Raw genomic sequence first — 26,049 nt, forward strand, 5'->3', positions numbered from 1 at the left:
TAACATGACATCTCTTTTTCTCAACACTTTGGGGATTTCAGATATAAAATATTCAAGCTGCTCTTTGAACAAGTAGGCCGTAAGATATATACTCGGTCCGAGGACAAGGTGGGAGGTCACAGACATTCACTTTGAAAGCATATACATTTCTCAACAGATTATACACATTAAATACTTGAAGAGAAAGAGTAATGGTGTAAGATGAATGGCACTTCATAAAGCTGTTGATAAATTATCACCTCCATGAATTAGGCAAGGATAATACATGGAAAGGGTAAAATACTATTACGAGGAGAAACAAATTCTTTAAGTTGCCATTTTCCAGCTTGATTTAGTAAGATTTGATTTCTCAGAAGATGGCATTTTTAAAAAAATAATAATTTAAATTTCTTCTATAAAAATTCCCTAAGTATATTCTAAGAACTAATGTTCTGCCTACTGCATGTTGGGGGGAAATAACCATACTTTGAAAGGGTAATAATCTTAATTTTAGAAAATATAAGAAGAGTAAACATTGAGTTGGATTATCTGAAAAAAGGCTTATTCTGTGGGAGAAATGCACTTTTTTCAGAGGACGTTTCTCTGTATCCAACCTAGTTATCCAGGTTTCTATGGGATGGGCTGGAGTAGGGGAAAACCCATCACAGAGATTGTAAAGATTCCCTCTCAACCGAACCAGTCGGTGTAATGGATTTCCAACGCTCAAAACATCTATTCCAGCTAGGATGCAAAGATAGCTGCATGCAATAACTTGTTACATACAACTAGAGACAGTCATACAACCATTATTCACAGCACAGCCATGTCTGGATACCATGTTCAATAAATATGTGATAAATGCGCTTTTCATTGCTCACTACGGGTTCAAGGGCAACTATGTGAAATAATGAGCCTCCAGTACTCATGAAGGCTCCTCATCACGTAGTTTGTGAACATGGCGGTGGAACACCTGCATCAGGCTGAAATTATTGCCAAGCATGTGCTGTGTATTTCAATGGGGACCAAAGTGGCTGTCTAGCATGCACACTGTTTTCAACACAGTCCATATCCAGTCCCGTCCAACTGGCACCTCTTTCTGCACACATCAGTTTAACCACATCCAGAGTTGAAGACTCCTCTGGATCCGCTTTTTCTTCACTGCTTGCAATAGGATCCGGGGGCACCTGAAACAACTGCACAGCCCCTGCCCCCTCACTGCATGCCTAAAATCAGGGGTCAGCAAACTTTTTCAGCAGGGGGCCAGTGAACTGTCCCTCAGACCTTGTGGGGGGCCGGACTATATTTTTTGGGGGGAAATGAATGAATTCCTATGCCCCACAAATAACCCAGAGATGCATTTTAAATAAAAGCACACATTCTACTCATGTAAAAACACGCTGATTCCCAGACCGTCGGCGGGCCAGACTGAGAAGGCGATTGGGCCGCATCCGGCCCCTGGGCCTTAGTTTGCCCACCCATGCCTAAAATGCTTGCTAAATTAGGTGAAAGGGTTTGAAAGAGATGGGTGAATAAGCCGCCTTGAAGACTTCCTTTTGGAAAAGTTTCAAATAAATAAAACAGCAAATTTCAAAATTCCTTTCTCACGGCTGAACTAAAAGATAAATCAGTATACAGCTGATTCATATCAACAAAGGATGAATCATCATTTCATAGCAAAGCACTTTGACAGATCATTTCGTTTTCCACTCCAACAACCATTCACTTCTATTCTCTTCATATTGTACCATCCTCTCTTGAAGCTCAAAGATCTGACTTCCTAAGTCATCCTAAGCAGCTACTACCTTTCTGTATAAAACAACAACAAAAAAGAAGTTTTGAAAATGGAAGATTTTCTTTAAAAAAACAAAACAAAGTATGATACTCTTCTACCCAAACACTTCCAAATGCAGCCGCCAACTATTTTGAAATCATGCTTGGTTGCAATGCCACCTGGTGGTGCGGAAAATGAATGGATTCCTTTGAAGAGATTGAAAAGTTTTGGGGGAGGTGGGGGAAACACCCAGCGTTCTTAAGAATTTTCCCTGCGCTAGGTATCTATAGCTGCATCTGTTAACAGAGCTTCAAAAAGACTTTTATCCTCTGTGCACAACCTAGTAAAGTGTTTAAAATTTACACATATAGCAGAAACTGAAACTAGGATTTCCCCAGTTGTTTCAAGTCTTTGTAAGTTGAATGCCTGGATCAGTTTATGTACACATCAGGCTTCTTGACATTAAATAAAAACTGTTTTCTCCCCCCCCCCCCCAGTTCCAACTTTCTGAAGAAGAAGAATAAAATGTTGCTGAAGCCTTAAAAGAAGGGTTACTGAACTGCTTTGTAAAATTACACTGTATAATTAATTCCATAGTAAGAATGTTTTTATGGCGTGTTTTGGTGACCCTTTATTACCATCAAGTTCACAATGCTGGTGGGCTGCCTTTTAATCCCTCCGCAGACAAAGACCCTAAATAAACACAGATCCCTTCCTGGGAAAGAAGTCCACTCTGGTTAAATGGTAAGGAAATGAGTAAATCATTAGTAATCTTTAAAGCCAAAGCTATAAACTCAAGTTACCTTAAGTTAAAATGAAAGTGTCCTGCATAAGTTTCAAAGTTCTGTCACAGATAGAAATCTCCAGCTCTTGACTCCAGACTAGGCGCCAGCTGATAAACAAACAATTTAAGTCAAGAACTGGAGAATTACCAGCTTTTTGGTTTAATGGGTTTGGCCAACAGTATTTATTGCCTTCAGTTTTATTCTCACTTAGCTCTAAGAGGAAATTTAAACTCATCATTATCTTAAAGCTCCATATGGGCAGCAGTCAACTCACCTGATAGAGCTCCTTTTACTCTGAGGGAATTTTAGTCCTCAGCAGAAGTGAGGTAATAGTGTAAACTAATTAACTGCAGTTTAAGGTTGACTTTTTAATAGGTTAAATAAATTTTGTTCAGAATGGTTTATAATCTCTCTTGGGCCAGTGTCAATGCTGAAGAGTATAGCTTTACCATTTCCAGTCTGAAGTACTAGTAGCATATACCCATAAAAACACTCAACCACTGTGGTGAAGTGAAGTAGACAGTATTGGACTTTGGAGAGATCTGGGTTCAAAGAGACACTTGGCCATAAAGCTGATTGGGTGGTCATGGGTGAGTCTCTTTCCTCCTCTCTCTTAAACCAGCCTACCTCACCGGGTTGTTACAGGGATAAAACAAAGAGATGGGAACCCAATTATGATGCTCAGAGCTCCTTGGCAGAGAACAGGATACTACCCTTTGATACAGGTGAGAAGCCATCAGTCAACCACTTCTTAGCTGCCTTAGTATTTATTTAAAAGTTTGTATCCTACCTTTCCACTGGCCAACAACGCGGCCTACAATCAACATAGTTAAAATTGCAACACGATGCAAAATAAGATAAAACCAGAAAGGACAGAGGGGACTGGCAGATCCTGGTCCAAAATGTTCAAATGAGTTCATCATCATATATTATTATTCACACCCCACCCATCTGGCTGGGTTTCCCCAGCCACTCTGGGTGGCTCCCAACAGAATATTAAAAACACGATAAAACATCAAACATTAAAAACTTCCCTAAAAAGGGCTGCTTTCAATTGTTTTCTAAAAGTCAGATAGTTGTTTGTTTCCTTGACATCTGATGGGAGGGCATTCCACAGGGCGGGCGCCACCACTGAGAAGGCCCTCTGCCTGGTTCCCTGTAACCTCACTTCTCACAGTGAGGGAACTGCCAGAAGGAGCTAGACCTCAGTGTCCCGACTGAACAATGGGGGTGGAGATGCTCCTTCACATGATTGTTGAAATGAAATGTCATCAGAAAAGGAGACAGGTGGATCTCCTGGAGCAGACAGTTCCAAAATCTGGGTATTGCAGTAGAGAAAGCCCTCAGCTGTTTACCCAATAATTGAAATTCTGGTGAGGGTGGAACTCAGAGAACCTTTCCTAGTGACCTTGGCAGGATCATGCAGGACAAGGTCCTTCAGATTACCTAGTGCAAAACCATTGGCCCAAGTGCCTCATTACAGCAACAGACAAGCCTGTGGTCAAGTTTGGAGAGGCACCACATAACCTCACCCATCCAGTAAGCATAGTACTGCTGCACATATTTCTGTGGATTCCAGAGCAAATAACTATGCAGTGAGTCAGAAGTGGGAAAGCACTCTTTTTCTCCCAGTGTGTGACAGAAGCCACAAGTTCCACATGTTTGAACATTACGAACGCTGCAATCCAACATCTAATTCCAAGTAAACTCAGTGGGACTTCCTTCTGAGCAGAAATGTAGAATATTGGATTATGGAAGTTACACGCCATTACAAAGGATCAATAATAGGCACTGCTGTTTGGCAGCCCCTTCTGAGACTGGCTCACTATAGACTTTTAACCCCCTCCCCCCCCCAAAAAAAAGAGGTCACAGGTGTACTTAGTCAGGAACCCTCAGCATTCAGGAAGTTCCTACCATATGTGTGGATAAATTCTGCTTCAGATATTGATGCTTTAAAACCCCATTGTTGCTTGTTAACAGTGCAGTATGCATTTATGCTGATTTTTTGGCCATTTTTCTTCTGATCTGTGGTGCAATTTACAGTGCTAGCCAACTGTCACCTTTTAAAATACCTGAAGCAAAATAATTATTCTAATAATCTGGAAAACCTTGCAAGATGAGAGCTGATGTTAGATTTTATAGTGTGATTTTATTGCTTTTAAAAGAATTTTGATTTATATAGCAGGTCTTCCTGTGGAAATATGAATGTTGACTTAATTGCAATTTTCCTGCCATTTGCTAAACCAGCTATTTGGCAGACAATCAAATGACCTTAACCTTAATGTGAAGCAAGTCCTTCCCCCATTTTTTATAAAGAGCTACATTAGTTCAAGTTCTCTGCTGAGAGCTTAGGATGGTAATAATGCATGCATTATTATACCAAATGAGATAGTGGAAATGAGTTCACTCAAATGTAAGAGGTGGGTGGAATAAACTGCAGACTTAGAGTAGATTCAGAAAAATAATTTTTCCACTACATAATTATTACTTTTAAAAATAATCACTGGTAGGGAACTAGGCTCTCCAAAGGGTTGGATGTGATCTCACCAGTCAGGATTATGCTAGGAAATCATGTCATCTTACAGTGTATATGTAACTTATGTAAACTTATTCTGCAAGAGGGCCCAGAATCTATGTAATTTCTAGGTCCTGTTGCATCTGATCTGTCATCCACAAAGGCTTATGCCTTTGTCTTCCCATCAGATGTCAAGGAAATAAACAACTACCAGTATCTGACTTTTAGAAGACATCTGAAGGCAGCCCTGTCTAGGGAAGTTTTTAATGTTTGATGTTTTATCGTGTTTTTAATATTCTGTTTGGAGCCAGCCAGAGTGGCTGGGGAAATAATAATAAATTATTTTTATTGTTAGTCTTTAAGGTACCACAAGTCTCTTCATAGGAATCTATAAGCAACCACACAGCTGAAATCCCCAGAATTCTCTTAGGGCAAGGTGTGTTTGAACCAGTTTTTAAAAACAACTTCTCTGAAAATGCCCTCTGACATTGCTCTTTTAAGCAAATGTTGATATTCTGTCTGGTGAAATCTAGGGGTAAGACTCTGCGTGGTTGAAGATTATGGATCGCAGTTGTAACTACAAGAAGCGACAAGGTCGCAAACATTTGAAGAGCGAATTACATGGTTTCTGGTCATTCATTTACACCCAATAATACAAGTGCCACCCATTCTTTATGATGGATTGAAAACACTACAAATTTGTTACTAAGTTTGCCACAATCCTCAGGGAGGATGCTAGCCACTTTCTACCTCTGAACAACATTTTAATCATGTGGCTGTTGTTGTTCCTAGTGACACAATGGCCAGGATCCAGGGGCCTCCTTGTGTGAACAAATGGCACTTCTGCTCACAGAAGTGAGGGTGGGGGGAGTCTCCAGTTTTTGCCAATTCCCTCCCCCCCCCCATTCAAAGATCATAGCACCTGACATTACATTACTCTCCACAGTGGCTTTTGTGCAAGAGGCTGCAGCGGGAAAGTCCTATTGTACAGATGGAACTCTGCCTACCGTTCTCTACATTCTGTCCACAATTTTCCTGAGATGCTTCAGCTTAAATGACTGTTATTGCCAACACCAAAAAGTTACCTACCTTCGATTTTAAAAGTGCAGATACCTCTATTCCATCTTGTAATAGCACTCTCACCTGAATCATGCATTTCAGCAATCAAAAGAATATTTTCTGTGTTATATTGATTGTACACCACTTAAGGATAATCATAGTTAAGTGGCATATTAATGAATCAAATGAGTTGTGGGATATAAGTACAGTGGTACCTCGGGTTACATACGCTTCAGGTTACATACGCTTCAGGTTACAGACTCCGCTAACCCAGAAATAGTACCTCGGGTTAAGAACTTTGCTTCAGGATGAGAACAGAAATTGTACAGCGGTGGCGCGGCAGCAGCGGGAGGCCCCATTAGCTAAAGTGATGCTTCAGCTTAAGAACAGTTTCAGGTTAAGAACGGACCTCCGGAACGAATTAAGTACGTAACCAGAGATACCACTGTACTTCAGAACAAATAGTATCTAAACACACCTTGCAACCATTCCTCATTCCAGCTAGCTATGTAGGTTGCCTGGTTAAACCTTTCCTGTCCGGACAGCCCTTCACTTCATGGCTGTCTCAGTCGCTAGCAGAATCCATCAGTGGGCGTCTCTTAAACCTTTTCCAGCATAAAAGCTGTTTGACGCCAAGTCTCCTCCTACTCTCCCTGCGCGGAAGTCTTCTGCGCAGGGAGGGTGTGGGTAGCGGAGGACCCGTGCTCTCCCCGCTGGTCTCCGGCGAGGAGTCCTGGAGCCCCCTCGCCGATTCCCCCATCTGCCCCCCTTTATCCCTGGTGTTACGCTGATTTCCTTCCCCACCTGATGAGCTGCCTCTCTCCCTGCTGGGCCCTTCTCCAGCATCACTTGGGAGCCTAGCCTCCGCCTCTGGCCCCGATGTCAGTTCCCTGACACTATGCAAGAGTTAATTCCTAATGAGAAGTCTGCTTGTAATGTACAAAATGGAGGGGAGGGTGTTATTATTTTGTTTTTAAAACGTTAAGAACATTGCTACTAGCAATATATCACAGCTTCTATTGCCTACATATCTAGTAGGGGTATTTAAAATGAGAGTCATCATAGTGAACTGTAGTTAAAAGTAGAAGTCGGAAAATGTATTCTTTTTTTGCTCTTCAGAATATGGCAACTTTCCGCCCTACTTTGCACCCTCCCTCTCTTTCTTTTGCAAATGCTGTTCCCACCCCCACTTTGTTCACTGGAAGCAAGGGAATGCCCTTATCTGAGGCTGAATGCTGGATCCTACCCTTAGTGGGGGTAAAGAGCTTTAAGGCTCTGTTATATTCTACAACGGTTCCCGGTGACTCATGAGTGGCACAGGCTGGGGACGAGATGCAAAATCCCTAACTATAACCTAATGCAAGACCAGCTGTGTAAACAGTAGCATGAGGTTTAAGAACAAAACATGCAATATTTTGACTAACCTTTGTAGGTTTTCGCCTGGAATTCTAGCTCTGCTCTGTGGCCAAAGCCATAAAGCAATAAAACGCTGCATTCTCATTTTGAGATATATTTTAGCCTGTTTCTACCAAAAAAAAGTATCTTGAAGCTAATAAATGTTCATCTCCTCGCAACAACGCTTATATTTTCAGGGGGTTGTTTATTACTGCATATATTCAACATGAGAATGGAATGGGGGGGTATTCCTTTCCACTTTTATCAGCGGATGGGAAAGATATTTAAAGTTGTTAACACCATAAAACGTCAAGAATGCCATTTGTTTCCAGAACTGAGTTTTCATTGGAAACAGTAGTTGTCAACTCCAGCCCAAACAGCTGTGGAAGAGTGGGGACAGAAGAATGTGCCTCTATCAGTGAGCTGGGCAGCTAGGGAATCAACTGAATCGGAGCCAATGGCTGAAGAGCAATTGTCTGATACGATGAGCTGTAAACAGCATCACCATATTTCCCCCCCCCGCCAAAAAAATGCACACAGAGATCACTCCGATTTTCTTTTTTCAAAATTCAACAAATCCATCCAGTAACATCATAGTATTTCTGCTTCTCCATTCCACAATGAATTACAGTGGACGCTCGGGTTGCGAATGTGATCCGTACGGGATGCACGTTCGCAACCTACAGCGTTCACAACCTGCAGCGGCGCATCTCCGCACGCGTGGGTTGCAATTCAGCACTTCTGCGCATGCGCAAAGCGCGATTTAGCACTTCTGCACATGCGTGACCCCCAAAACCCGGGCATAACCCGTTCCAGTACTTCTGGGTTTCGGCAGGTTCATAACCTGAAAAAACGCAACCTGAAGCATCTGTAACCCGAGGTATTATTGTAATTTGAATCATTTCCTGGCATCTCTCAAGTCAGGACTGGCTTCAGAACTTGGCCATAGCACATGCTTTGGATTGAAAAGGTTGTGGGTTCAATGTCTGGTTTCTGTAGGTAGGGCTTGCCAGGAGTCACTGCCAATCAGTATTGACAACAGCAAGACTGATGGACCAATGGTCTGACACGGTAGAAGACAATTTTCTGCCCTCTGGAAGTGTCCACTGCTTTAGATTTTTATTCTGGCCCGGCATGCTGAACAGCATCAAGTAGCTGGGTCAAGTCACAGCTTAATTTTTCCCCGCAGTACAGTATGACACAATATCAAGGGCACCACAAACAACCAAAAACCCAACCAACAAGCACTGTTTGGCACTGCTGCTGCCTACACCAGCTTACAAGGGCCCACTGATGGAGGAGGTGGCCTGTTGAGAGGTGGCCTCTATGCAGGGTCCCCTCACAGCTGGAGCTGACCTTGTATTAAACATACAGAATTCTTTTCTCAGGCACACCAATGAAACAAGGATTTGCAAACTAAAGACAAGGGAAGATGACAGGCAACAACAACAAGAAGAAGAGTTTGGATTTGATATCCCGCTTTATCACAACCCTAAGGAGTCCCAAAGCAGCTAACATCCTCCTTTCCCTTCCTCCCCACAACAAACACTCTGTGAGGTGAGTGGGGCTGAGAGACTTCAGAGAAGTGTGACTGGCCCAAGGTCACCCAGCAGCTGCATGTGGAGGAGCGGAGACACAAACCCGGTTCACCAGATTACGAGTCTACCACTCTTAACCACTACACCACACTGGGGAGTAATGTGAACAATGTGAGCCCTTCCAGTGAAAGAGCTTTGCAAGCACCAAAAATTCAACTCACATGGCAACTACGCAAGACCAGAAAACTGCTTCTCATCCAACTGGACTCTCACATGCAGTCCGAACTGGTAACTGTAATGAAAAATTCACACAAACTACTAGCTGGTCCCCTTTTCTTGAGCTATCCTTTCCTACCAGTTCACTAACGCTAAATGAAGCTGCCTTCATTTAGACACAGAAGAGGAAAAATACAAACTGATTTCAAACGGGGAGGGAGGGAGAATTTGGGATTTAAAAAAGGAGGAATCATAAGTCTGATAAACACGGGTTCATACATCCACAGACTATTTTTGTGGGTTTTTAAATATTTATCCTATTAAATGTGCGCTGCTGACTGTTAAGACCTCTCAATGAAAAGATTGGAATGTAGAGCACTATGCCAAAAAAAAAATATGCACGTAAAAACTGTTGCATGTATACTTGTGCCATTTAGTAAATAATAATAAAGAGTTTGTAAAGTCCCTTTAAAAGCCACTATTATTTTATTTCACTACAGTTTGGGCCATATACCATTCTCAAAACTCTAGCTTGCAGTACTAGTCGTGAAACATAAATAAGTGGCCCAAGCTTATTTAAATGATTTTTTATATATTTTTTTTAAAAAAACCCAATTGTGCTTGGACAGAAAACAGCATGTTTAGAGCCTGAAGCAAAGTAAAAATGCCAAGTTATAAAGTTGTCCTAGGGAGGATTTATAATGGAAATGCCAACAGACTCTTAACTACAGTGGTGCCGTTTTGTGCCAACATATAAATAATTTTAGTTTTTGTGGTCACGTCATAAATTAGACACAGCACCAGTGGAAACAGTAGGGTTCTGATTCAGTAAATAGAAAGAGCAAGAGTGTATGTTTGTATTTTTAAAAAAGACAAGCACTGTACAGACTTGATGCTGGCTCTGAAACGAAGTCTATATGAGGGTTTCGATTAAAAAAAAAAGGAGTCAAGCCATATTCTGAATTCTTTAAAGCTTGTAAAATAAGAAGTATTTAACAAGCTCCGCTGCCTACTGTTTCAATCTTCTAGAAAGCATTTATACAAGTTAGTAAAAACGACTCTATTCAACATATGTTATTTTCTCCAATGAGAAAAAAAAATGCACACAGATGCACTCATGCATGCATATATATATATATATATATATATACACACTCTTAAGATTCCTTAAAGGACACATTCGTTTGACACAAGCAACTGCTGCAAATGCCACATTAGTAACATGATGTGTACAAAGAAGCTCTTATGCATACAAGGCCATAGAGGAGTCACTTTCTTCGTTCTCAGTTTACACTTGTCACTACAGCGTCAATAAATGACTTAACATATTCCAGTTTCCCTTCAGGCAGGCGAGATGCAATTGGAGGGGAACCTATCCAGGCAATATGGAGAACTTCAAATTACATTCGCCTACAGAGGTCAGCTGCTTGTACAAGGGAAGATGGTAGAACGTACCAATGGAAAATAAAGACAGAAATAATGGAGACCAGCGTACAAACATAGCTCTCTCTTGAATAGGGCAAGTCAATGATGTGTATTTGCATAGTGTTACATTGTGGGAAATGCAAATATAAGAAACTGGATTTTCTCCTACAGATTGAGCCACAACATGGCTATCTGCCCTCTCTCTCTTTTTTCTAGGTTTGCGCTGAATAAATGCCTTTTTCCTGTACCTTTCTTGTCTCTCCACCATTACTGTAATCAGCTACTTGGGTTGGCAGCTTGCCACACTGCTGCTAGCCTATATTTTCTTATATTGATTCTACTCCTGTTCATACTCTGACCTTAATCCAGGTTCAGCCAGATACCCATACCTTCTCCACTATCCTTTTAAAATCCAGTTAGGCTAAATACCTTTATTAGAACCAACCAAAATGTCACCAAGCCATAAACAAGCTATTTAGTTTTCCAGCTTGCAGAGGTTTATCTAGAAGCGGGAGGTCATGTAACCCCACCCCACCTGCCACAAAATAAAAGTCCCATTTTCAGGCGGTCGAAAGTAATCTTCCGGTTTTGATATCATCTGTGGCATGGGTAGGCAAAGTAAGGCCCGGGGGCCGGATCCGGCCCAATCGCCTTCTATATCCGGCCCACAGACGCTCCAGGAATCAGCATGTTTTTACATGAGTAGAATGTGTGCTTTTATTTAAAATGCATCTCTGGGTTATTTGTGGGGCATAGGAATTCGTTCACCCCCCCAAAAAAAATATAGCTCGGCCCTCCAAAAGGTCTGAGGGGCAGTGGACCGACCCCCTGCTGAAAAAGTTTGGTGACCCCTGATCTATGGCTAAACTTGGTATCCTCTAAGATACACAAAAAGCAGGGGAAGTTGTGTTGCTCCATTAGAATAAATTAAAAATTTAATCAGACAATTATTCAGGGGCGACCGTAGCTCAGTGGCAGAGCTATGGGTCCCTGGTTCAATTCCTGGTACTAGGATGGGAATTTCCCATCTGAAATAATGGAGAGCTGTTGCAAGTCAGAGTAGGTAATACTATATGGACCAATACTGAGCCTCTATGTATACAGAAGCTTCCTATATTCCTAGGACTAACCAAAATGTCACAAACAGAAGAGTTCCAAAACTTTTCTTCAAGTTGAAGGGTAAGAAAAAGTGTGGAGAAGAAGAGCTGGCTTGACAGTGAAGCCAAAATGCCAGTAAATTGCTCAAAAGCACTGGTTACGAACATATACTCTCCTTTTCATAGGTTCATTTGCCTTCCAACCTGGTCAGTGGCGTGACCTATTATGCTCTTCTGTGTAAGACAAGCAGTTAAAGTGGTACCTTGTTTACTGTAGAATTTCAAAAGTACATTGACATCTGCAAATATCAAAGGTTTCACCAAGGCAAAATGAACAGACAATAACTTTCAGCCAAAAAGGAGGTATCACTGGACAACCCTCAGTGAGATACTTCTATTGTTAAACCTCCAGCTTGAGGAATCCAGTATACCCAAAACATCAATTTTTGTTGAATCCATCAATCTTTTGCTGAATTTGCTGGATTCTAAGTCTAGAGAGCTCCCATTGCTCAGTCCCTGCTCCTGCCCACCTAGCAGTTCGAAAGCATGTCAAAGTGCAAGTAGATAAATAGGTACCGCTCCAGCGGGAAGGTAAACGGTGTTTCCGTGCACTGCTCTGGTTCGCCAGAAGAGGCTTAGTCATGCTGGCCACATGACCCGGAAGCTGTATGCCAGCTCCCTCGGCCAATAAAGCAAGATGAGCACTGTAACCCCAGAGTCGGTCACGACTGGACCTAATGGTCAGGGGTCCCTTTTACCTTTACCTTTAAGTCTAGAGAAATAATCCTTCTTAATAGTACATTCAAATTCCGTGTTTCATATTGCTGACCCTCTACTTTACAAGCTTCCAATATACTAAGTAGAAAATTACCAACTTGATAATTTGGAGAGAAAATACAAAATATGTAGTATGAGGACCCACAGAACTTGTCCTATGCATCTGATGATTTACACTTGTTTTCAGTGAATTCCAGCTCCTCTTGCCGCATGGCAAATTTCTTTTCAAACAGAGGGGACTATTAAAAGTAGTTTGTAATGTGGTGATCAGGTCAACAGAGACAGCAATTGTTTCACTCGGCTAGCATGAGCCCCTCTGCATGAGCCTACATATCTTTATGAATCTTGGATATGAAAATTCAGGGTTCTTTTTTATTTTTTCCTAATGAGTGGTACGTATATAGGCCAGCCTTCCCTAACCTCCAACATCAGGGAAAACACAAGTTTAGGGGGGGAAAGCTTACCACCAGAAACAGGGGCATCCATAAAAACAGCTCCCATTTTTTCAGCTTCTTTAGCTAGATCTTTTGAAACTGCAGGATCAATAGTACTGGAGTCTATTAGCAAAGAACCTTTCTTCACTTTCCTGAAGAAGAAAAAGAAGAAGCAAAAGACGAATAAGACAGAGAGCTTTGTAGATATGTAAAAAAGTCAACAAAGTTAGCTTAATTTTTTTACTGATACCATCTGGCCTAGAGGCAACACAGCTTGAGTACAGAAGCTGGCACAATCAAATGAAGATCATCGCAGATATAAAAAAAAAGTATCAATGAGATCTTCAATTCGGATATGCTATTTCATAAATTCACATTGGTAATTGGCTATAACACAATTTACCAGGGCATTCTGCCACTGACCTTAGGTGCCCATACTTGGAACAAAGGAATTTCTAAGAGAGGCTCCTGTGTGAATCTTCTAAATAACAATTTATCAAGTTGGTCAGCTCTATCTGAATAGAGACAATGGTTTTCTTTCCCACTGCAGATGTTAATCAAAATAATAAGCTTGGCAATGCTGTTATCACTGCTGTTGTGAAGGGCCAGTGCTTCTCTTGCATATCTTCTGGCCTGGTACACACAAAATTTTACTTAATTATAAACTATGGTTTAATGTGAATGATCAGCACACTGGCGCTGCTCAAACATCCCCACTTCTCTCCCTCCTTCCCTCCCTCCCGCCAGGAGCACAAAACAAACCAGCAGCTGGTGTCACGCTACATGTGAACCAGAGCATCTTCACAAACAACAGGAAGTCAGCCTATGGTTCGTTTCCTGCCTGACATGGCCAATTCAGCATAAGTGAAGCAGAGACTGTTGAGCAGCACGCACAGCACACTGCTCATTCATGTTAAATCAGGCAGTTTTAACTATGGTTTAAAGTTAAGTGTAAACTGAATTCTTACCATCTACACTTCCTGCATTTAATTTCCTTTGCATTTCATTCACTTCTGAGTCCACGGTTTACAACTCTTTCCTCCTCTTTTATAACTATGTGTTATACACCTGCAACTGAGGATTATGCTTCATGCATCTGATGAAATGAACTCTAGTATAGTGGTACCTCGGAAGTCGAACAGGAATCCGTTCCGGAAGTCCGTTTGAATTCCAAAATGTTCGGAAATGAAAGCACGGCTGCGGATTGGCTGCAGCCAATCGGAAGCCGTGGAAGCCCCATCAGACATCCGGGTTCCAAAGAACGTTCGCAAACCGGAACACTCACTTCCAGGTTTGTGGCATTTGGGAGCCAAAACGTCTGAGTACAAGGTGTTCGGGATCCAAGGTATGACTGTATATGAAAGCTTATGCCATGATAACATTTGCATCTGATGTACAAGATGTGACCGAGAGGTGATATAAATAAAAGAATTTTTTAAAAAGTCCAGTAGCACCTTAGAGACCAACTAAGTTTGTTCTGCATATAAGCTTTCGTGTCTCTAAGGTACTACTGGACAATTTATTTCTTTATTTCGACTGCGTCAGACCAACATGGCTACCTACCTGAATCAAGATGATAGACATCTTAAAATATTTTGTGAACAACCCTGAGATCTACAGAAATAGGGCAGTACAGTCATACCTCAGGCTACATTTGCTTCATGATACGTTTTTTCGGGTTGCGTCCCGCGGCAACCCGGAAGTACTTGTGGGTTTCACCGCTCGTGCATGCGCAGACGCACAAAATGACATCACGTGCATGTGCAGAAGCGGCGAATTGCAACCTGCGCAGGCATGTTGCGAATGGGCCTCGGGAACAGATCCTGTTTGCAACCAGAGGTACCACTGTATACAAATTTAACAAATAAAAATATCTAAAATACTATTACATGGAAGATGGAGCAATCTTGTTTTTTTGCTGCTCCGGAGGGCAGGACCCAAACCAATGGATTCAAATTACACTAAAGGAGGTTGTGCCTAACCATTAGGAAAAACTTTTTGATGGTAAGAACTGTTTGACAGTGGAATGGACAACCTCAGAACATGGTGGACTCTCCTTCACCGGAGGTTTTTAAACAGAGGCCAGATGGCCATCTGTCAGTGATTCCTGCATTGCAGACGGTTGGACTGGATGACCCTTTGGGTCCCTTCCAATCCGACAATTCTATGCTTTTGCTGCAGCAGCCTAAGATGGCTACTCCTGGCTCTGAACAATTTTCTTCAAAGTCATCAAAATATCAACTTGTGTTATTAGAAATTCCTTACAATCTCCCCTTTGAGTTTCAACAGGGAAAAACACACACATGAAGGATTAAGATAATGGACTTCTAGCTATTATTTCTTTCCAGAGTCCTGCAAGAGCAGCAAGATGTTGCATTCATATACTAACGGGGATTAGTGCTCAAGTTTGGGGACAGACCATCACACACGCATATCTAGGAGTAAAAGTCTATTGCCAAATGCAGTTTGTTGCCATAGGTGCAGCAGGGAATTGTTTGCACACACGGATAGCTGATAGACACTATGTGCTTAGCAACGTTTTAATTCAGCAGGCAAGTAGAAAATGAATGCAAATAACACTCTAGGCAGAATGTAGCATAAAATGCTTTATTTTATTATTAGGCTTAGAAATGGGGGAGAGGAGGGAAGATAAGAGGAAATTCTCACTTCAGAATTCCATTGGAGCCTACGTAGACTTCTATTGCATTAGCATTAGATGGAAGCATCGTAATAATCCTGTCAGCTTTGTCCGCTACATCTGCTGGGGAATCTGTCACCTTTCAAGAAAGAGGGTGTAAGAAAAAGATCAGTGTTCTGTTCCCTATTGAAACAGAAGTTATCCTTTCATGTTTTATTGTTTCAACCTTTTAAGCAAGTATTACAAGTACTTCAGTAGAACGGAAACAGCGCCGTGTAGCTAAGCCACAGAATCAGATGCGACAATGGAAGGGTGAAATCTTGCCGTATCCTCCCACTCCTATGAATTTTAACAAGAGACAGCACAAAGATGTAACAGCTGATTGGTTAGAAGGAGGGCATCATGGGTCCAGGCAGAGTACAAGTGACAGTAAGAACCCTTTATTTCAGGCATAGGCAAACTCGGCCCTCCGGATGTTTTGGGACTACAACTCCCATCATCCCTGACCACTGGTCCTGTTAGCTAGGGATGATGGGAGTTGTAGTACCAAAACATCTGGGGGGGCCGAGTTTGCCTATGCCTGCTTTATTTGTTCCATGATGCTAATTACTTCACTGTTAACCAAATCATCATTACCATTTCCCAAAATAGGCACATACATTTCATCTTAAGACAATCTAGTCAACTATAGCTTATCCATATAGTTACAAAAAAGGAAAAAGAATGGGTTTAACCATCCAGGTGGGGAGCTTGTGACCCTCAGTGACCAAAGGTTATGGGGGGCTGTAGTCCAACAATTAGAGGCGTAGGGTAAGCAGGTCAGGATCAGGGCCCACTTGACCCTACTCAAGCCTTTATCCCTCTCTTGCTTGTGCACATCGGGTGGAGAGTGACCTATTACTATTTTGAACTGAGAAATTATACCTGAACTTCACAAACCACAGCTTGAGTCTACAGTGGTACCTCTGTTTAAGAACAGCCTTGTTTACGAATGATTCGGTTTACGAACTGTGCAAAACCTGAAGTAGTGTCCCGGTTTGCAAACTCTACCTTGGTGTAAGAACGGAATCTGAACGGTGGAAGGGCACCGGCGGCAGGAGGCCTCATTAGGGAAAGTGCACCTCGGTTTAAGAACGGTTTCGGTTTAAGAATGGACTTCCAGAAAGGATTAAGTTTGTGAACCGAGTACCAGGTACCACTGAATTTTGTTTTAACTAGCCATGGGTGCCCATGATGTCTGAACTAGGGCACAATCACATCCAACACATAGGAAGCACATATCACTCAGCCCAGACACTGGGATCCAGCACTGAAGGTTTTCTGGCAGTTCCCTCACTACGAGAAGTGAGGTGACAGGGAACCGAGAAGAGGGCCTTCTTGCCAGTCGTGCCTGCCCTGTGGAACACCCTCCTAGCAGATGTCAAGGAGATAAATAATTTTAGTTTTCAGAAGACATCTGAAGGCAGCTCTGTATAAGGAAGTTTTTAATATTTGATGTCTTACTGTGTTTTAACTTGTTGGAAGCCACCCAGAGTGGAATTTTTTTTAATAACAATTCCTATCTTGAGATGGAATTAATGGAATTTCACAGCCCCCACCCCTTATGAAGTAAGATTCTTAAAATAAGATACCAACTACTATACCTGTGAGCCCAAGTCTTGAAATTCTTTACACGCTTCTGGAAATACATCATATGCTATGACAGGGTACCCATGTTTTACAAGGTTTTTCGCCATTGGATTTCCCATGTTGCCCAAACCAATGAATCCAACAGCAGTTTTGGAAGCCATTGCCCTAGAAGACACTAAAGACAGTTCCAAGAGTTTCAGCATTAGTAAATGATCTTGAAATACATTTCCATAACAAAAACAGATTATACAGTTATTTGTGACCATCTACAGTAGCAATTTGATGCTGTTGTTCATCTCTGAGTTCATACTGTTAATTATTATGTCATATATTATTAGCGCTATGTTTTGACCCAGCTTCTCTGCCCTGGCAAGAGTTTTTATCTGCTACTAATATGCAATTGAAGACATCTGTACTATTCCTGTGTTTTATAATAGCCACTGTACCACGCACAGATAAAATCTATTTATGTTGTATTTCCGTTAGAATTTAAACTTGCTTGAACTTGTTCTTGCCATTTTTTCATCTTTAAGAAAACTTTAATAAACACAGTATTTTTTTCTTATTCTTTAACACATGTTTATCCTAGTTTATCTTTATAAACTCGGAACACCCAATAAATAATATTAATTTGTAATGGTTACCATTTTGAGTAATCTCATGTAACAAAGCGATGCAAAATTTTAAGGTGTGCTTTGCATGTTGCCTTTAACTCTCAGTTGCAGGGGCATTTCTAATTAAATTTTGTCATGTGAATGTAGTAATTCTAAAACAATTCCACTTGGTTACCCATTGTTCTTGGGTTACAGGGCAAAGAGAATGAGTTCAACCTTAATATGGACTGGCAGGAAAAATTGTACAGATTCCATGCATAGCTGATCCCTTTTCTTTTCCTGACTGCCAATCCAGCCAGTTAGTATCAGCTGTAATTCAAGACACAAACAGCTGTCCACCAGATGTTGAGATGTGCAAACTACTATCATATGGCAGTTTGTCTGCATGGACTAAAGATGCATTTTTTAAAAAGCATAATGGAGAACTTTCACACCACAGTTATTTAATGCCTTTCCCCAGCAGTCTGAAAGCTATCCTCTGGTGTTAGTAGAACATTCATGAAAATTAGGTACCGTAAATGACAGACACTCAAATGCCAAGAGTAGCCATCAACAGAATTAGAACCTGTAACACTACAGTTTGGTATGGGTTATAGATGTAATTCGGAAAAAGTGTATTCAAGACCCACTGAAAAAAATCTTAGAGGCACTCAACTCTCAGTATTGCACCTTGCAGTCATAACGTAAGCACAAGCTACTAGGCATACATGAACAGGGAATGTTAGGCAACAGGATAAACAATAATTTCCTTTTCTAAATGAATACAATCCTAGCTTAGAGCTTGAATGCCATCTGTTCTCAGTTTGACTGCCAATTGTAAGAAACGTTGACTTAAAGCAAAATAAAATGGAGTAGAATCATACCAGGCATCATTATGAATGAATATCAAGCTTTCATGAAATTTACCAAACTGCTCAACCTCAACAGCGTATCTAAAGAAAAATAGCATTCATATTGAAAAATCAGGAAGTAACAAGAGTACATTGGAAGTGTTACTTCTTAGATCAGTAGCATCAGAGTTATTAGTCTTCGGATGTTAAGCTTAGAAGACAGATGCAGCTGCTCTCCACACGATATTGTTGGTGCCATGATTAATACGCCAACATCTTGTATCAGACTTCCTGATCAGAGTCCTAACCAGTTACCTCCGACAACTATCAAGCCAGCAGAAGATGTGCAAGCTGAGACAAACTGTTCTCTAACCATAGAAAGTTACCCGGAAGCAGTATTATTATAAATATTTTTAATAAATAGGAGTACAACAGTTTAACAACAATACACAAGGCTTCTATTTCACACCTCGTTTCACACAGATAGGGGACCTGTAGCTCTTCACACGTTACTAGACTCCAACTTCCATCAGTCCCAGCTAGTATGGCTAATAGATAGGGTTAATGGGAGCTGTGGTCCAACTATATCTGGAGGACCACATGCTCTCTACCTGCTCGATAGGGGGTTTGCGATGATAAAATGGGAAACAAGAAATCTGGCTTCCAGTCCTGTCACACAAAGATGCTGAAGTGTCCCCCCCCCCCCCCCCAGATATGGGGACGGGACAGTGAAAAGCAGGAAACCAAACCTTCTATTTCACATGTTAAATCAGTAGCCATACAGACAAAGGGGCATACACAACAGAGATGCAGGCTCTGTTCCAGATGTTGAGGGACAATCTTCCATCATCCTTTGCTAACTAAAACTAATGGGAATTGTAATCAAACATCTTGAGGGCTACCGATTCCCTACCCCTGCAATATATCAAGTAGTGCCAAACATAGAGTGATTTGTGGAGAGGTCGATATCAAGGTCTTAGAGAGGGAAAGAGAAGAACAAGTCCTGCTGAATAACAACTGTTATGGCTCCTGCAGGTGCAAATCCTGTCTCATTAACCTACACTGTCTATAGTGACTAGCAGCAGGTTTTCAGAATTTCATACAGCTCTCCTAGCACTATATAGGGATGCTATAGATTCAGCCTCAGACCCCTTACATGCTGTCTATCCCTGAGCTACAGCAACTGAAGGCTCCCGCATTTTTAAAAAAATGTAGTATTATTTATGTAATTATGGGACTTGGTCACAGAACAGCCAAGGGTGACTTACAAACACTAAAGGACAGTAAACATAAGGAACGAGTTAATGTCCACAGACAAGAAGTCTATTTACCTTCATGTCATAAAGGGACTAGGAAATGAATGATGTGTGGCACCAATCCTATTCATGTTTACTTAAAAGTAAACACCACCACTGTGCTCTTTGGGGCTTGCTCATGAGCAACCATGTTTAGGATTTCAACTTTAATGCCATAAGCATAATAAGCTGAACAATCCAGCAACTGTGTAAAGTGTAAAGTGTGTGGATTTATGTATGCATAAATACAGTATATAGCTCAGTTGGTAGAGCATGGGACTTTTGGGGACATGGCTTTGAGCCCCACATGGGGCAAAAGATGCCTGCGTTGCAGGAGGGAGTTGGACTAGATTACCCTCAGGTTCCCTTCCAACTCTACGATTCTAACATGACCAAAGAAGAAGAAGAAGAGTTTGGATTTGATATCCCGCTTTATCACTACCCTAGGGAGTCTCAAAGCGGCTAACATTCTCCTTTCCCTTCCTCCCCCACAACAAACACTCTGTGAGGTGAGTGGGGCTGAGAGACTTCAAAGAAGTGTGACTGGCCCAAGGTCACCCAGCAGCTGCATGTGGAGGAGCTTATGTGACTTATTGACACATGATGGCAACAATATATAATATACATGCAAGCATACATATATATGTACATATATATTATAACTCATTGCTTATACAGTAATTTTGAAGTGCTCAAAGCGCTCAGTGTATATTTTCCTGGTAATCCGTAAAACAACCCTGTAAAGCAAGCCAGCTTTAGTATTATCATATTACAGATCTGGAGATGGGATGAGAAATGTCTTCCCTAAAGTCAGTGCATGAGTTCATGACAGAGGGGCGTTTTGAATTAAGGACTTTTGCACTCATAGGGCACAGTTTTAATGATACAGAACTTCTATACACGTTCTACTGAGAACCCATTTAATTTATTGAAATTCACTATTATGCAGTCACATGTTGTTCTATTCAAAGACACTAGGAATTGAAGTCATTTGGGAAGTTAAACAAGCACCACTGTATGTTGGATGTCAATAGTTTCACCCAATAAAACAAGCTGGTTTATACAAAGCCAGGCTTTTGCTAGTAAGACAGCATGCAAGCCTTTTGAGAGCACAGAGCTCCTTATCAAAAAGAATGGAAAAATACACACAGAGATTAATTAAGGGCAAACGAGAGGGCTTTAAAACATTTTCTTTTATATTATTTGGCATTACTAATAACCTAACTAGGGCAGACAAGTAAAAGCATTCAATTAAACTTGCTCCTTTAAAGATGAGAAACTAACCTGCAATCCTAGATACTATACACTTATCTCAGAGCAAACTTCATGGAATTCAGATGTTGGTTTGTGCTGCAGCATGAATATCGCTTGTGCAAACCCACAAGGCTATGGCTAACTTTACAAAAAGGATAATGTACATGGTACAACAACACTAACCACACCTGTACCAAGTTTTACATGTATGTATAAAACTGTCCAGGATCACAGCAATTAATAAAATGCCTAGTTCTCTGCGAGAAAAATAATCAGTATTATGTGAAAAGCAAATGTGAGCAGATTATAAATACCATTAACTCGATATGTTAGGTCACTAGCGTCACATAAACTTTTGTGGCCTGTTTTAAACACGGTGTGCGTTATTTTAAGTAAACACGTTAAAGTATTTATTACGCCGGCCTTCTCTTCAGCCGACCGTACATTCTGATATTAGCCCAATATAATTTTAAAGCTTGTGTGGGTTTTAACAGCGCGGGTACAATACTTGTAAAGGGCGCAAAATGCAAGTCATACAACCTTGCCTTTCCTTCTGATCAGCACCTTGCAAGCCTATGCAAACTTTAGACCAGGAGGTTGGGGGGGAAAAGCAAAAATAAAAGCAGGCTAGCTCTGGAGAAGCAAGACCCAGATGTCACCGTAAAGGAAGACTGCATTTCTAACGCACCATTTCTTTGCACCTGATTTACTGCCTATGCAGTTGCCAATAAGTTTGGGCAAAGGGTTGTCAGACCCCTGGACTTGGTGACAAGGCATGGGGCTGTGGGGTGGAGGGGGAAACAGTAGCCCCATCTCCCCTCGGGGCTTCCTTAGGAAGAGGCCAGGCCCTTCTTCTGCTGCTGCTGCTCCTCTGCAAGGATCCGCCAGCAGCTCAGCCGAGCACATCCCCGCAGCCCGGCGCTCCTTACCCATCGCCACGCTGCCCGCGCAGACCCTCCTCTGCCTGCGCAACCAACTGGCGGAGCCTCTCAGCACCAGAGCCGCTGCCATGCTGCCTGCCCGCCTCCGCGCCGCCGCGACCTCCAGCCCAGGCGCCGCCCACCTCCGCCCGCCGCTACCCTTGCCTCTCACTCGCGGCCGCCGAGCACGGGAGGAGGCGGGCGGCGGGAGTGGCGGCCTCGCCAGCCAACCGCCGCGCCCCACGGGAGGCCGAGCGCCAATCGGAGCCAAGCTGAGCCTGGCTGTGACCCGCCGTGGCTACACCCACCCAGACCCAAGCAGAGTCAGCAGAGCAGTCCCCCCCCCCCCTTAGAGGAAGGGATCGCCCTGCTGGGAGGATCTGGCCGGGATCCCTCCCTTAGCCGGATGAACCTCCTCTTTGCAGGCAGCGATTCCTTGCTTTGATGCAAGATCTGCCTGCTACCACCTTTCAGATGAGGCTTCGCTCTGGGACAGCTGTCAGTCAAAAGGGGAGATCCCCCCCCCCTTGCAGCTGCAAATTTCAATTCGAGGAACACATACTTGGGGGGTGGAAATCGACGGGACGTGCACGAGATGGGGCTACACGTTTTGTGGTCTTCTGCAACCCCCTATGCATGTTTATTTGCAGGTCTCTCCGGGTTCACTTTCTGTGTGTGCCTAAAGTAGGCGCTGAGTCTCACTGAATTCAATAGTTTGTGGGTGTAGGATGGCAGCCTTACTCCCAGGTGAGTGCGGGTGACTTGCTAACTTGGGAGTAACGCCTGGTGTGGAATTTGCAGCGCTGTCCTAATAATTGCTGTTGTTGTTTAGTCGTGTTCGACTCTTCGTGACCCCATGGACCAGATCACGCCAGGCACTCCTGTCTTCCATTGCCTCCCGCAGTTTGGTCAAATTCATGCTGGTATCTTCGAGAACACTATCCAACCATCTCATCCTCTGCCGTCCCCTTCTCCTTGTGCCCTCCATCTTTCCCAACATCAGGTTCTTTTCCAGGGAGTCTTCTCTTCTCATGAGGTGGCCAAAGTATTGGAGCCTCAGCTTCACGATCTGTCATTCCAGTGAGCACTCAGGGCTGATTTCCTTCAGAATGGAGAGGTTTGATCTTCATGCAGTCCATGGGACTCTCAAGAGTCTCCTCCAGCACCATAATTCAAAAGCATCAATTCTCCAGCAATCAGCCTTCTTTATGGTCCAGCTCTCACTTCCATACATCACTACTGGGAAAACTATAGCTTTAACTATACAGACCTTTGTTGGCAAGGTGATGCTTGGAATTAAGTCATGTTGAGTTCAGTGGGACTTACTCCCAGCCTCAGGTTTGAATAAACCTATTCCGTCAGTGATGCTTTCCTGCTTTCTTGTGTAACGCTAGCTCAACGTGGCCATGTTCAGTTTAGAGAACTGCTGCACCAGATAAGGGGATCTGGCTGTAGGTATTTCCAACTTTAAAATTGCTTCACTAGTCTACCGAGTGTTTTAAACTATGGACATTGGCTTGCAGAGAATATTCACACAAGATGGATACAATTCAAAACATTATCAGAAAGTTGCATAACAAACAATGGAAAGAAATGTATCATCTGTATCCATGAAAGGAAGAACTATCTCCTCCCAGAGCCAGGCTTCCTTGAGGATATTGTGCTTGTGACCTGGAAAATGAAGTTTCTGATTGTAGTTGTTTGCAAATTACAACTACAAATCAGGTATTCGTTAAATTTTATTTCGAATTCCCATGATAATCTGTTTCAGCATTGACAGGTAATAAGATGATGTGTGAGAAATTAGCACAAAGCCTAGTATATTGCATATTGGGTATTAATGAATTATAAAGATTTTGCAGGCTTTCTGTTTTTTTGTTTCAACAGTTGTGAAAGCTTACTACTGTGTTAAACTGCCTTTTTTTTAATGCTCCAAAGGGGTCCATAGAGCCACAGTATTGATAGAGCTGCCATTAATAATACAGACACTCAAACAGATTTGTGTATATTTTCAGAAACTGAAGGATATTTAAAATGTAAACAGGCATTAACTGCTTGTTAACTGCATAGCTTATTTCTACACACTATAACATTTTTGTCTCCCCTGTATTAAATATATGGGTGCCCATAACATTTAAAATACCTTTCAATATGAAAGCAAAGGCTAAAAATGTCTGTAAAAATGAGATTTCAAAATACTCATAAGCATTAAATAGGCTTTTTAGAAATGCACGATTATACTGAAAACTGTGTAACAAAAATGAACTGTTAACAAGCATTACTTTGCCTGTAGTAGGATGGCTGCCAAACTTTAATTGGCTTAAAAGCTATTCTTCAATCAATGGAGCATTGTGTCTTAAAGGCAATAATACTAGCTTTATGGTTTTAGCGTTAAACAGTTTTTTGTGGGGGGAACCCTTGGTAAATACAATATGGAACATATTTTCTCTACCTCACCACCAATGTATTTGCTATCTTTAAATATATATTAAGACTGCAGAGATGAGAGAGTGAAGTACAGGTAACTAACCAAATCTTTTGCTAGATTGGATACTTCAGTAAGTATGAATACTGTATTGCTTTTTTTGTATTTTTTGTAACAAATGAGGTGCCGATACTCATGTCTTGTTCTAAAATAGCTTGTTCTTAACATGTCACCAAAGGTGCCAGAAAGCCAAGTGAGACTCTTTAGGGAAGCAATGAGGAACTTGTGGGCTTCAAGATGACCTCAACAGATTGGAGAAGTGGGCCAAAACTAAGAAAATGAATTTCAATAGGGACAAAGGTCTAGTTCTGCACTTATGCAGGAACAACCAGCTGCACAAATATAAGATGAAGGACACCCGGCTTACCAGTAGTGCATGTGAAAAGGATCTAGGAGTCTTAGTAGACTATAAGCTTAACATGAATAAACAGTGATGCAACAGTGAAAAAGCTACTGATATTCTAGGCTGCATCAACAGAAGTATAGCAATCCAGTTGGATGGGTGGAGAATAAGTAATAACTTTTTATTATTATCAAGGGAAGTAATAGTACTACTCTATTCTGCCTTGGTCAGACCATACCTGGAGTACTGTGTCCAGTCGGATGGGTGGGGTATAAGTAATAAATTATTATTATTATTATTATTATTATTATTATTATTATTATTAGAAGTAATAGTGCTACTCTATTCTGCCTTGGTCAGACCATACCTGGAGTACTGTGTCCAGTTCTGAGCACCACAATTTAAGAAGGATATTGACAAACTGGAATGTGTGCAGAGAAGGGTGACAAGATGACAAAGGGTCTGGAAACCAAGCCTTATAAGGAACAATTGAGGGAGTTGGGTATGTTAAAGCTGGTAAAGAGGCGACTAAGAGGAGCCATGAAAGCCATCTTCAAATATGTAAAGGGTTGCTACATGGAGGATGGAGCTAGATTGTTTATTCTGCTCCATAGGCTAGGACCCAAACCAATGGATTCAAATTACAAGAAAGGAGTTACTGACTAAACATCAGTAAGAACTTTCCGACAGTGGAACAGACTCCCACAAGAGGTGGTGGGCTCTCCTTCCTTGTAGGTTTTAAGCAGAGGTTGGTTGGCCATCTATCATAGATGCTTTAGCTGAGATTTCTGTGTTGGACTAAATGACCCTCAGAATCCCTTCCAACTTTACAATTCTTTGATTTGGACTCCTCCAACTGAGCATTGGTCATAGTCGCAGAGGCTGATGGGAGCTGACATTTGGAGGACCACAGGTTCCCTACCTCTGCCTTAGTGAAAATATTTCACAACGAAGAGGCTATGATGAAAACGACTGTGATTGATTGGAGTATGAGTCTTTGTGTATATATCACAAATATATGGTATTGTTGTAAACAAAAATTGCCCTTTC

At 41.9% G+C, this 26,049-nt stretch overlaps 1 protein-coding gene across 1 annotated transcript in view; it reads right to left on the reverse strand.

The window, feature by feature from the left end:
• Window positions 1-22,309, reverse strand: part of HIBADH (3-hydroxyisobutyrate dehydrogenase) — a 72,154-nt gene extending 49,845 nt beyond the window's left edge. Inside the window, exons 1-4 of the mRNA XM_080975051.1 lie at window positions 22,181-22,309; window positions 17,273-17,433; window positions 15,659-15,768; window positions 13,022-13,143 (exon numbers count right to left, since the gene is read on the reverse strand). Of these exons, the coding sequence (XP_080831177.1) occupies window positions 13,022-13,143; window positions 15,659-15,768; window positions 17,273-17,433; window positions 22,181-22,262 (475 nt within the window). The 5' untranslated portion in view covers window positions 22,263-22,309. The remainder of the gene's footprint in view (window positions 1-13,021; window positions 13,144-15,658; window positions 15,769-17,272; window positions 17,434-22,180) is intronic.
• Between the last annotated feature and the right edge of the window lie 3,740 nt (window positions 22,310-26,049).

Source organism: Podarcis pityusensis (assembly GCF_964106645.2).
Source record: "Podarcis pityusensis genome assembly, chromosome: 12".
NCBI lineage: Eukaryota > Metazoa > Chordata > Lepidosauria > Squamata > Lacertidae > Podarcis > Podarcis pityusensis.